The sequence below is a fragment of the Pelophylax lessonae genome (assembly GCF_965119305.1).
Source record: "Pelophylax lessonae genome assembly, chromosome: 2".
In the NCBI taxonomy this organism is placed as follows: Eukaryota; Metazoa; Chordata; class Amphibia; order Anura; family Ranidae; genus Pelophylax; species Pelophylax lessonae.
Genome location: NC_138769.1, coordinates 333791595 through 333805119, shown reverse-complemented (window position 1 = coordinate 333805119; position 13525 = coordinate 333791595). Strand labels below are relative to the sequence as shown.

Below are 13525 nucleotides of genomic sequence, written 5' to 3'. Positions count from 1 at the left end.
GCTCCCACAGCTGGCAAAGTCAGCCAGCCATTTAGGAGAGGGGGCATGGCCAAACGGCAGCTCCGTTTCTGAATGGACATGGAACTGCAGCACGGGTGCCCCCATAGAAAGCCACTTGCTGTGGGGGCACTCGACTGGAGGGGCCAGAAGCAGCAAAGAGGTACCAAAGAGGACAACCCAGGCTGCTCTGTGCAAAACTGCATAGAAGCGGCAAAATATAAATATATTTATGAGACTTTACACAATCACTAACATTGACAAGGGTTAAGTGGTTTAAAAAAAAAAAAAAAAAAAAAAAAAAAAAACAATTTTTATAGATTAAAATAAGGTTTAATTTGTAAAGCAGAAGTGACCGTGTCACTCCAGCAATTTCCTTACCTGCATTGTACACCCTATACACTGGTCTGTGCGCACGCAGCTCCGTGCACAATTTCAGCAATGCTGAGATTAATCAACTTCCGCACATGTGAGTAAAGTCATCTTTGCCAGAACAGTGAAAATAGCTGAAGATCAGTACCTGGCAACTGATTAAGCCAAAGAGGACAGCGACCTGTGGAAGTTCTGGGACACCGCAGCACTGGCAAGAAGGCAGATATAGTTCCCCTTTCAAAGTGCACATTCAAATTTCCTAGTGCAGCTACACAGGCTGACAATGGCTTTTGTACTCTTCCATAGAAAGTTACTGGCCCCAAAAGTAAAGAAATTCCATTAAGCTGCACAAGAATAAAATTTTGCTTTGGGGTTTAGATTAGGCAAATATTCACACGACAGGCATGCAAATATCTGTCGAGTGATAATGGGCGCAAAAACACACACAAAATCCAGAAATCAAAACTGAGGAGGAGAGAAATCCTAACCTTGTCGCAGCAAGTTGGCTTGATGTTCATGGTAAGCATCATCCATTTCACTTTCTAGTTTCTCCTTAGCTTCCTTCATATTTTTATCCACTTGCTGTCTTTGCTGTTTCTCCATCTCATCTAGAGACTTCCAGCGCTGAGAATACTCAAACTCAAAACTTCCATGCTGGGCAAATCGTGGGGGAACCTCTCTCTCCCTGTTGGATAAAGTAGATTACATCAAGGTAAACGCCACTATTTGAAACTGGTTGCCATTTCCTATAAAGCTGCCCAATAATCAGGACATGTAACCAGCAAAGATATTGTACCCTTTACATTTTTAGACTTCACTTTTTGATCCAATTATGCTAGTATCAAAACTAATTTGTTTTAGGACACAAAATAGACAGCTTACATGTAGTAGGTGAACCACTATCTCCCAAGCAATTTGCCATCTGGAGGAAAGGGGGGGGGGTTTGCTTTGAGTCTTCGATGTGGTAACCCGAAGTGGCATTGCTTCCAAGTTACTCCGCTGCCAATATTAAAAAATCCAAAGATGCCAATCTTGGCGTATTGAATACTTTGAAACAGTGGCAGGGTTTGGGGTCTTTTAGACCAGTAACTCAACTGTTAACAGTAGCTAGAGGTCTTGCTAGCATTGTGCTTGCTTTGACGATGGAGATACCTCACGTGTGATTAAACACAGTTTACATTTGCTGGCGCGGGTTACGCATGCTCTTGGTGCACAGGGAAGCTTTAAGCACTATAATTTGTCGCCATTCCACAAGTCCACACAATTTTAAACCATAACATGTTAGGTATCTACTTACTCAGCGTAACATCTCTCATACCAAAAAAAAAAAAAAAAAAAAAATTGTGTTGTAAATGCCGCTGTGCAAACACTAACAAAATATTTCAACGACCATCATTTTTTTCTCCAGTCTGCTAAAATGATACATTTTTTTTATTTGGGGGTCCCAAGTAATCTAGCAAAAAATTCTGATTTAACCTTAGTGTCAGAAATAAGCTTGGTTAAACACCTCTGCTGCACAGGTAATTTTGAAAGCCAATGAATGGAGCTACAGACACCTATAACTAGCATTCACATTCTCTTAATACCGGTACATACTTTTGATATAAATGATTCTTCTGGGCAAGTTTCTCTGGGAGGCCATCTTCATCATCAAACTGCTCTAGAGGCTCAACAATAACAGGCATTGGGGTTCTGTAAATCACAAATTGAAAATGCTGTAAGTAAACACAATCTAATCCAACAACAAATTACAAGTTATAAAAATCTAAAGCAAAACACTGCCTAGCCACAGACCCAAGTGGCCCACCCTGTGCAGTCAAGCCTCAAAGACTTGTCTGCTGTATCAACATTGCAACAGACTGAGTCTCTGAAAGTCTGGCTAAGTGGCATCACTTTAGCATTTACCACACACTTACTCATTTTATATATAATTGTATTATGATGTGCATTTAACATGTTGCATTGGTATGTGAATTTCTGTTCACAGAAGGAGCCATGATACATTTGCTCTTATGGGAGCCTCCCCTTTTAGAGACGATGAGGAAATGAAGTGTCAGCAACAGAACTAGGCAGAGTTTAAAGAACTGCTTGGAATTTTAGTGAATAAAAATGCAACAACTATATTTACGTACTTGCAGGGTTTTGATATGGAACATAACATGGGTAAATGTGCATGCATGGCAAAGATAGGCTGCTCTCTGCACACACACCAGTTCTTAAAACACAAAACCGAAAATGTATTATAGCAGCTTGCCAATTAGATGTGAGGACTAAATTTGTTTTTGTTGGTAAACTAAGTTTACTTTTGGGGTAATTATCACTGCTCGAAAAATACTTCTATACCCAGTGACCCAGTGAAGCATTAGCCTCAGGTGATCCTCAGATAAAACTCCTCCATAAGTTGTACTTGCAGCCATTTGTCCTCTACTGCCTTGTAAACTCCCATATCAATAAGTTTCAAGCAGGAATTGGAATTGGATTTTTTGTCTTACTGTAAAATCCTTCCGATGTTTGTTGACGGACCCCTCCAGAATCTTGACCACTGGGTTATGCTGCCCCCTACAGAAGTAGTGCCCTAGGCAGGAAAAAAGCTTTACCACGTCTATGGGGCAGTCCCAGGGGTATATTTCCACTTCCTGCTACACCCTCAAAGGGGACTAGTCCTCAAACTGCAGACTGCAAAACATTGCAGACAAAAAGCAGCATCTGTAGATGCCAGCACATCTATTGTATAACATTTTGTGAAAGTGTGCAGACAACCAGGTGGCTGCCTTGCAAACCTGCACCACCGACACCTGATCGCAGAAGGCCCAAAAGGCACTAAAGGCCCACGTAGAAAGCACCTTAGCAGGGAACGGAGGAACCAGACCCTTGATTGAATAGGCCTGCACCACCGCCCATCTGGAAATGGTCGCAGCAGACGTGACCAACCCTTTGCTAGATCCATTAAGGACAAATCGTAAAAACCAATTTCCTAAACTACTGGGTTGCCGCAAAGTACACCCTGATCGCCCAACCCACATCCAGAGAGTGCAAGGCAATCTTGTTAGGATGTTCAGGCTTGAAAACACAGAAGGCAGGCAACACAAGGTCTTTATTCAGATGGAAACCAGAAACTACTGACAGGGTGAAGTACCACCAGGTAAGGTGGACAAGACAACGTTGCCAGCTCCGACACCCTGCATGCAGAAGAAAGCCACCCGGAAGGCTACCTTCTGGGACAATGTACGCAAAGGATGCTTGCAAATCTTTCCGAAAGGCGGGTACTGGAGAACAGACAGCACCAAATAAGGATCCCACGGAGGCAATGGAGACTACTGGGGAGCCAAGTGGCGAACCCCCTGAATAAAAAGGTGCAAACCAAAGAGTGTAGCCAAAAGGATGGCAAAAGACGACCGCCAAGGCCAAAAAGCTGGCCCTTGACGATACCCAAGGCCAGGCGCTGCGCAACACCTCGGAGGAATGCCAAAATCCGAGCCAACGGAACAGGATGAACCCCAGAGACTCACCACGCAATTACGCCTTCCAGCAGGATGGTAAAATCTTCCTAGAGGTAGATTTTTTTGTCTTTTACAACATGGGAATCACTGATTCAGACAACCCCCCTATCGTGCAAACACCTGGATTTCGACGGTCAAGCCGTTATAGCCAGCGAGTAAAGCCGGATGAAAGATTGGCCCCTGGGATACAAAAAAAAAAGAATTATGTGGGGCTTGAGAGAGTCTCTAAGAGCATCTGTGACCCGCTGTACCAGATTGGCGTACCAATACCAGCAAGGCCAGTTGGAGCCACTAGGATGTCTGGATCCCGTCTGCCTCAATCCTTCACAGGAGACTTGGCAGAAGTTTGTGGGGTAAAGGAGAGACCAGTGCGTCTGACATCGACCAGAGGATCCCAAGACTTTGCCAAAATTCTCTGTACTTTCCTGTTGAGACGAAAGGCCCAACAGGTCCACCCCAGGAGTTCCCTACCGGAGACCGAGCTAAACCTTAGAACGCCAGGTACCTCTCCAAGCTGCCAGGACACTTGTGCCCCAATGGGGATTGACATACACCACGGCCGTGGCATTGTCCAATAGATACTTACCTGGCGCTCCTAAGGTGATTTGTCCAATGAGCCAGACAAATTAAAATCACCCGAAGTTCCAGTATAGTGATTGGTAGTCTTGACTCCCCAGAGTCCAAACCCCTTAAATACATCTGTGCCCAAATCCTCCCCCCCCCCCCCGGACAGGCAGGCAACCACAAGGACCAACAGGGAAGGAAGGATTATCTAGAGACTGTGGATCCTTGTCCCACTGGGCAAGAATCTCCCTGGGCAGAGGCTCAAGTGGGAACTGTGCAAAACAGAACTGCCTTGAAAGTAGACAGGCACAGCGCCCGCACGTCCGACTGCTGAACAGGACCCGAGTCGCACCCTACAGCTTTGGAGTTTTTATCCCTTGGGGGGGTAAAGACCCTGGCTGAAACCAATCCAGAGTCAGACCCAGACAGTCTTGGACGGAAGCAGAGCAGATTTTTGGAAGTTCAATTTCCACCCGAACTCCTATATAGAGTCCACACAGTAATGTTTCGTTGTCCTTTAGAGCAGTCGGAGACTCTCCTCGCAGAAGAATATAGTCCAGGTACCCAGTACCGCAACCCCTCACTGCCGCTACAATGCCAACACTTTTGGGATTGTGAATACCCGAGGAGCTGAGGCAACCAGAGGGTAATGGCATGAATTAAGCATGCTCACTCACAGCAAGTAGAGGGAACGCGGATGACCAACAATATGAAGAAGGCAAGCGTCCTTGATGTGGGGATGCCACTACTGTACAAATAGACCCCATTTGGAACTTCCGCACCGGCTCAAGTGGTTCAAAGCCTTGAGGTTGAGGATTGGACGTACCTTGCTTTCCTTCCTGGAAATTTTAAACGGGTTTGACCAGAAAACGTTCCGATATTGGAACACGAACAATCTCCCCTTGTAGTAGAAAGGCTTGCACTGCCCCGAAGAAACCCTGCAGGCGCTCTAGGGACAAAAGCAGATTGGAAGGAAAGAACCTTACTGGAGGACAAGACAAACTATCTTGTAGCCAGACCGATCAGCTCGTTGACCCACCTGTCTCTAATCAGGAAGGTCCATGGGTCCAGAAAGCAGCGAAGACGTCCCCCCACCTCAGACACAGGTGAGGACGCCTCTTAATGCCCCATACACACGTGCAGATTATCTGCAGACTTGTCTGCAGATTTACCTTTTCTATGTAGTGCAAGGGCCTGCCGGATTGCATACAAATTGAAAGTGTTTAGGTTTGACCTCATATTATATGGTTTTGGTAAGTCTGCAGATAATCTGCACGTGTGTATGGGGCATTAAGCCTAAGAGCTTGTCTGCAGGTCTGGAAGAACCCGCTCAGACGAGACTCCTCGCCCCTGGGAGCCTGTGGAAGAAGAGTACTATTCCCCCTGTAAGAAGGATATCATCTAGGAAAAGCCAAATAGGGGAACCCCAAAAGGGGAGAACAGATAAAGCAGTCTTGGAAGACTGGTCCTCCAGTATTTCAGCCATATCATGCACCGAAGGACCACTACTGTGACGGACAGGCTAGAAACCAAAAGGGAGCCACATTCAGAGAGGCATCACAGACAAAACAAACCCCTGGACCAACTGGTTTGCCGACTCGCAAGGGCGGGGGGGGGGGGGGGCGTTTCCCCTCCAGATCCTATCGCAAAAGCATTGCCCCCTCGGTTAAAAGTCAGGGATACCAATGCTATGGTTAACACCGGCCTAAGGACTGAACCGGCCACAGGAAACATGTGGCAGACCAAAGTCTCTGCTCTCCCTTCAAAGGGGGTTTTTAAAAGCCACTCCTCCACCATAATTAAAGTGGAGTTATTCAGCCTGAAAACCTGAGAATCCACCACAGGTGGGACTGATCCACTTTTAAAATGGACTTCTCAGAGGGATACAGTCTAGTGTAAAATGCTTGGCACCAACAATGCGTTTAGGTCACTGACTTACAACAATTTTGTCAAGTAGGCGGAAAAAGGGGACACTTTTTGCCGCTTTTAGGGAGCTTTTAGGGAGCTGAGGGTACCAAGGGGGACAGTCACCTCTGATGCAGCTGCATCCTCCAATTTTTAAAGTTGCCCACACCAACACGATCAGTGCATCAACCTGCACCCTTGCATGCACGGCTGCAGTAGAAGAGGAATCATCCTCACTCGAAGTGCATGGACGCAGACCCAGTAGGGTTGGCTACATACCAAGCTCACCCTGAAACCTAATCAGGATTGTTACATAAACAAAAAACAGGCAGGGGAGGGTTGCCCACTGCAATCCTGCAAGGGGGGTGACAATCCAGGGCCCACTAGATAAAGAAAAAAAAAAAAAAGTCACCCTCCGAGCCCTTCCAAAAAGGTCTGCATGAAAATGGCCCCCTTAAGAGGGCCGCCCGCCATGATGTGGAGGTAAGGTACCCAGAGGGCCTGCAGTGCTAAAGAGGGAGTGCCCAATGCAAAAATGGCAGTATGCTGTCAAACAAAGGTGACCACCCCCACAGCGCCCCCCCCCCCAGCCCAAATTTTAGGTTGAGGCTCAGCAGCACAAATCCCATCCAAGTGGATGCGGGTGGCTACAGGACAATCCCACCCCCAGAGGCCCCCACTTTGCCGCAAGGTCCAGTAGGCCACAATTCGAGGCCTACATTTCAGAGGGCGCCCTGCCTCGAAGCTTTGCTGAAGCCAACCGCCTAGGAACAAGGGAAATGAAGCCCAAACTTAGGGTGGTGGCTCCAGCCACCCTCACTAAACAGCGCCGGCAGGCCGCTGCCAAAATTTTCGGTCGGGTCCGGTGCAGACCCGCAGATGTGAATCCACCCGCTCGCCCAACACAGCTGGGAGCCCTTAGGACCCACCTGCCCAAGTCACTAAGCCCCCAGGGCGACGAAGGACCCTGTTGTAATCCCCGGAGTGTGCCCAGAGAAAACCGGTCAGCAGCCTCAAAAGGAAGCCCCCCTTCAGAGCACATGGCAAAAGCCAACTCAACTTCCAGAGAGGGGAGGGGGGGTTAGGTGGTACGGAAGACCCACGGTGACCCTAGAGGGGCTGGGGATAAGGAGGGGAACCTGAGGGTCCCACCATCCAAGGGAGGAGAACAAACTACTTACCATACCGTGGAATAAGGTGGGCACCGCTCGACAGATCCCCACTCCACCGGAACGGGGGTTCTGTCGGCCAGGAGGAACGCTGTGACTAAGGCCGGGATCAGGTCGTATGCTTCCGAGACACATTTAACAGGAAGGCCAGCCCCCCCCCCCCCGTCCAGTGGGGCTACGTCCTGGCTGACCCAGTGCAGAGCTGAGGCCTGCATGCGCTTGCTGGCCAAACCGGGGAGACCTTAAGGATCTAGAATATCCTGTGCATCGCCAAGTCCAGCAGTTAATTGTAGTTCTTACAGGATGAGAAAAAAAAAAAAAAAAGGAAAAAAATCAATTTAAAAAGAAAAAAAAATGCCAGGACCAGAGATCCCAGCAAGGAACTAGGACCTGACCAAGCAGAAAAAAACACTGAATGCCTATAGCAGAAGTGGGAGGAGTAAACCCCAGGACTGCCCCATAGGCAGGGTAAAGCCTTTTCCTTCTTAGTGTCCTACTCCTGTAGGAGGCAGCATAACCCAATGGTAAAGATTCTGGAGCTGTGTCCGTCAATGAACTAAAGAAATACGATTAAATATTTAAAAAAAATATGCATAACTAGAATTAAAAGTTATGCATCCGCCCAAGGTTAAGCTGCAATATTTGGTAATGCACACCAAGGAAACTTACGTTGTCAAAAGGAAGACTCCATCATTGCACCTTTCATATGCCTTTCTAGCAGCTGGCTTTGCAGCAAACTCAACGATTCCTTTTCCTGTGGATCTTCCACGGTCATCAACAATGACTACAGCTCTTTCAACTGGTCCAAACTGACTGAATGCTTCCTCCAATAGCTCGTTTGATACAAATGGAGACAGATTGCGTATGGAAAGGGCCGCAGAGTGAGTGGCAAAACGTACGCGAAGTTGTCTCCCTCTCATAGGGAAATCATCAAGTTCTGCTTTTGCAATTTCAGCCAGTGCCCTTGTTTCCTAGAAACGTAGAAAGTTATTCAGATTTAAAGGGATTCTAAAAAAAAGGTTAATTTTTTTTTTTTTGTAACAGCAAACAGGTTATACTTACCTGCTCTGTGCAATGGTTTCGCAAGCCCAGAACCTCTCCTGGGGTCCACCTCATTTCCGAGTGCCTCCATAACAAGCAGTTTGATATGGTGGCACTTGTGCAATTCAATTTCAGGCCAGGACGTGTTCGTCTACACACATGGCTGGGCACCACAGGATTTGGTTGACAGCAGCGAGAGCCAATGGCTTCTGCTGAGACTGCTGCTCTCAGGAGATAGCAGTATCTAAAGTGAACTGATTAATTGAACATGGGGAGGGAGTTTGGGACTTTATATGGGACTCATGGCCCACAGTCTCCATCGCTAATTGCAGTAACACACAAACTTGCAATAAAATGGCCTGTAGAGGACAACACGTTTCGTGAACAAATCTCACTTAGTCAAGAATATGCATAGTTAAAGTATCTGTAAAAGAAAATGCACACATGAACAGTATATATCCAATAATCACAAGGTCTCAAACCAATCAGTGTAACTTACAGTATGATATCAATTGTATGTAATTTTTAAAAGTAAGATCATCCGAGGGTACGTCCAGCCAGGGAGGGAGCGAAGCCTGTATGTATCAAGCAGGCAGGAGGAGTCAACAGGTGTACAGAACCAGCTCTCGAGGGGTGAGATCCCCTCTGTAGAAGTATATATCTATACAGTAGCAAAGGCTGCATAGGTAAATATAATAGATATAAATAAAAATTATTATAAGGGTGAGATCACGAAGAAGCCGAGACCCAAAAGAGTATTTATGGTATTGATAACAAGTATCATAGGACCTACTCATAATGGGTGGATAGTTCAAGAGAATTAGAAAATAAAATACAAGCAAAAAAAAAAAAAGGTGTAGGGTATGTACCCGTAAAAGGCATAAAAAAGACCCCCCAGGAGGAGAAAAGTAGAGGAAGTGTGCAGGAAAATAGTTATCTGGAGCGATTATGGTACACTGAGGTGAAGTGTGGATACCTGAGTGAAAGTGATGACTAGCGTGAGAATGAACAAAGGTGTAGGGCAGATACAAAAAGGCTTGGCTCCCTCAGTTCCCTGGCTGGACGTACCCTCGGATGATCTGTTCCCTTTAAAAATGACATACAATTGATATACTGTAAGTTACACTGATTGGTTTGAGACCTTGTGATTATTGGATATATACTGTTCATATATGTACATTTTTTCAAGATATGCCTATTCCTGACAAAGTGAAATTTGTTCACAAAACGTGTCGTCATCTACAGGCCATTTTATTATTGCAAGTTATATGCAATCAACTGTTTTACAACTATTTTTCTATTTTTGCATTTTATTAATGTTTCATTATGATATCGTATTACCTTCTACCATTGTCATGGTTTTACCTATATCTACAATTGAAGCTTTCATGGTTCCCATGTTATGGGTTATACATCCAGCAATACTGTTTCTACTAATAAATCTACCATTTTATATTCTTTTCTTTTTACGCAATCCCATCCTTGCACAGTAGCTGGTCACACCTCATATAAAGTCCCAATTTTATATTAGTTTTTTTTTTTTGGCTGAACTGATCAAAGGTTTACCTTAAAACAGAACGCATTAGGGCAGGGGGTGCTGAGACACCTCCCTCTCCGCTCTGCAAGCGGAGACGGAGCTGTCATCCGCCCGGCTCAGCGGGGATCGCGGATCGATCCCCGCTGAGCAACACGGATCCGCCTGCGGAGGCGGACCGTGTGAAAGAGCCCTTAGGCTCCTTTCACACGGAGGGGACCGTATTGCGATCCGCTCCAGCACTTTTTTATTCACAGACGACATTTGTGTCATGCTGTCCGTATGTCCGCATATCATCCCATCCGTTTGCGGATGATATGCGGACATAATGCATGTCTATGATTGCAGATGTCACCGCTGACATCCGATTTTACGTCCTTTCCCGTTTTTTAAACTGAAGAAAAAATAGGGTTCTGTTCCATTCCAAAAACGGAACAGAACTGAAAGGACGCAAATCGGATGGTCATCGGTTGACATCCGCAATCCCATTGACATGCATTATGTCCATATATCACATGCAAACAGATGGGATGATATACGGACATACGGGACGACCGTGTGAAAGGGGCCCAAATGTTGAGAAACATTTTTGCAGGGGCTCTTTTTGACAGCTGCGAGTTAGGCTCCATTCACACCTGGGCGTTTTCAGCTCCAAAAACGCTCAAAAGAAACGCTTCCAAAACGCCCAACAAGTAAAACCCCATTCATTTAAATGGCCCCTGTTCACATCTGAGCGTTTTGCAAAACGCCTGTAGCTGAAAAAAGTACATGAGCTTCTTTTTGGGCTGATTACCAGCGTTTTTGATAGATGTCAATGAAAAACGCCTGAAAAAAAAAATCGCGGTAAAAAACGCTACGCTCAAGTGTGAATGCAGCCTTAGCAGAGAACGGAACGGGGCTCAGTAAGAATCGAGGACATGCTGATTTAAATCGTTTGGGGGGGGGGGGGGGAAATCGAGATCGTGATTTTTTTTTTTTTTTAAACGATTAATCGTGCAGCTCTAGCATCAAGGTAAAAAACCTTCTGCCTTTACGACCACTTTAGTCTAGGAATTTAGTCAGCCAATACTAAAAATCACCACCTTTTGGCTTCCATTGAGAACAAAAAAGTTTAACTGCAAAAACACACAGCATGCACATCTGAAAGTTATAGAAAATGAAGCATGGGAGCTGACATTACAAACCCGGTTATTTAGAAGGTGCAGACTGCAAGACCGTTATTCTCAGGTTGCAATGTCTAAACAAACACTTAACTACCCATAACATTAAAAATATTGATGACTGAAAACCAGATTGGATGTAATGGGTGTCATAAGGGGAAAAAAAAAAAAACACAGCCAACATCGCATGGATAAGAAAGGCTGCCCTTTTAGATAAGGGCACATCAACATTCACAATGGTTTGAACTCCAGTGAAGCATAATGGATTGGAGACTAGTCTCATTCATGTGATGATTGTTGCCTCCTTCCTGTAGGTACCTAGGAGGCTGGTGATGCTACATGATCCTAAGCAAAATAGGAATAGCAAATACTAGACATGTGCACCTGAAAGTGACTTTAGGTATGAAGAGACACTGGTAGCTCTCAGAGGGCAGTGGGCTTTTAAACACGAGAGCTTCACAGGAAGGCCATTTATGGTATGGAGCAGTACTTTTGGATTTAAACTTCCAACAATTTTTAGGAAAAGGGAACTCTATGAATGGCCAGATCTGTAAATCTGGTTTGTAGACGGACCTTTTGCATTGCACCAGCATGTCTAATTCTTAGCCGACCCCAGGCTTACTAGTTAAAGTGGAGTTCCACCAAAAGTGGAACTTCGCTTTAAGGCCTCCTGACCCCCGACATGCCACAGAAGACTGCCCACTCACATTGCACACCCGTCTGAAGCTGCAAGCTGTCACAGCCGGGTGCCCGCACTACTGATGCCAGCTCCGCAAGGGAGAAGATGGAGAGAACCGATGCTCCCGCATCTCCGGATTGTGGGACAGGGGAGTGCATTTACTAAAAAAGTCTGCAGCTACATTTGTAATTACACTTGTAGCTGCTGACTTTTAAACAAAAATGGGTGCAACTCAGCGTTAATGAATGATCAGCAAAAAGCAAAACAAGTCCCAAAAGATTACATTTGATTACAGTGCTGTGGTAAATTTGATGCACCAATATACACACACAATGTCTAAATACTATTATGTACACACATTGTCTAAAAATACTACTATATACACACACACACAAATATTTTCTAAGGCTACGTTCACATGTTGGCGTTGCTATTTACAGGCGTATTTAGGTTGACAAGTGACCAATGGAAAAAAAAAAAAAACTAATCTGCCCAAAAAGAAGCTCATGTACTTTGAGTGTTTTGCTTAAAACGTCAAAACGCTCAGATGTGAACAGGGGCCATTGAAATGAATAAGATTGGTCTTATTAAATAGGATATGTCTCATTAGGCGTCTGAGTTGATCCTAGAGTAGAAAAACGCCTCAAAACGAGTACATGTGAACTAGCCTTAATACTACACACAATATTGTCTAAATACTACTATACACACAGTATTGTCTAAATACTACTACTACTACTACTACTACTACTACTACTACTACTACACACACACACACACACACACACACACACACACTATTGTCTAAATACTATATACAAAATTGTCTACATACAAATACATACATATTACACACTAATGAACAAAGACAAACCCACACAACTTACCAGCTTAATAAAACCGAACCCTTTGCTTTTGTTGATAAAAACTTCTCCAGGTTCCCCATACTTTGAAAACAGTTTCTTAAATTCATCATCGCTGATGTCAGTAGGAAGATTTCCAACAAACAGCCTGCAGCGTTGGGTATAGGTCTTTTCTCCTGGCCTCTTCAAAAGGGACAGTGTGGCCTTCACACCCTGTTTACAACATATCAATTACAACTGTGTAAAACACTTTTAAAAATGTATTAGTTTAACAGAATCCATTTTGCTTTACCTAGCAAACATTCAAGTAAATGCAGCTGCATCCATAAGGGAGGGGCGGAGGAGGGGCAAATCCAAAATGGAGCCCAGACAAAGGAAAGGCAGCATCGGCAGCCATTTTAGACCTCTTATGCAATCGCATCTCTAGACAAGATGAAAGCCGTAATGAAGCTCTGATTTGGTCAATCAGAATGTTCCGATCTCAGCAGGAGTGACTATTCGGTGCCATTCACAGGTTATCAAGTTTGTTTCACCAATATTTGTTCCCTCAAATGGCAAACCTATAGCATTCATTGGTTCTTTGTGGGGTCTCAAACCACAAAGAGCCCATTATAACATTCCACAACCCAGCTTTAAAATCATTTGGATCCACTGCATCAAAATGTCAAAAAGGAATAAAAACCCACAACTCTTATTATAGGTGACCTTATTTAAAAAAACTGGTAGTCTGCTCAATATTTT

General features: G+C 44.9%; 1 protein-coding gene across 2 annotated transcripts in view; it reads right to left on the bottom strand.

Annotated features, from left to right (window-relative positions):
• The window catches only part of SFPQ (splicing factor proline and glutamine rich), a 32226-nt gene that overhangs the window by 16937 nt on the left and 1764 nt on the right, over positions 1 to 13525 (bottom strand). For both annotated transcript variants that reach the window (XM_082244490.1, XM_082244489.1), the window contains exons 2-5: positions 12809 to 12997; positions 8177 to 8478; positions 1966 to 2061; positions 858 to 1054 (exon numbers count right to left, since the gene is read on the bottom strand). In XM_082244490.1, coding sequence (XP_082100616.1) covers positions 858 to 1054; positions 1966 to 2061; positions 8177 to 8478; positions 12809 to 12997 — 784 coding nt within the window. The remainder of the gene's footprint in view (positions 1 to 857; positions 1055 to 1965; positions 2062 to 8176; positions 8479 to 12808; positions 12998 to 13525) is intronic.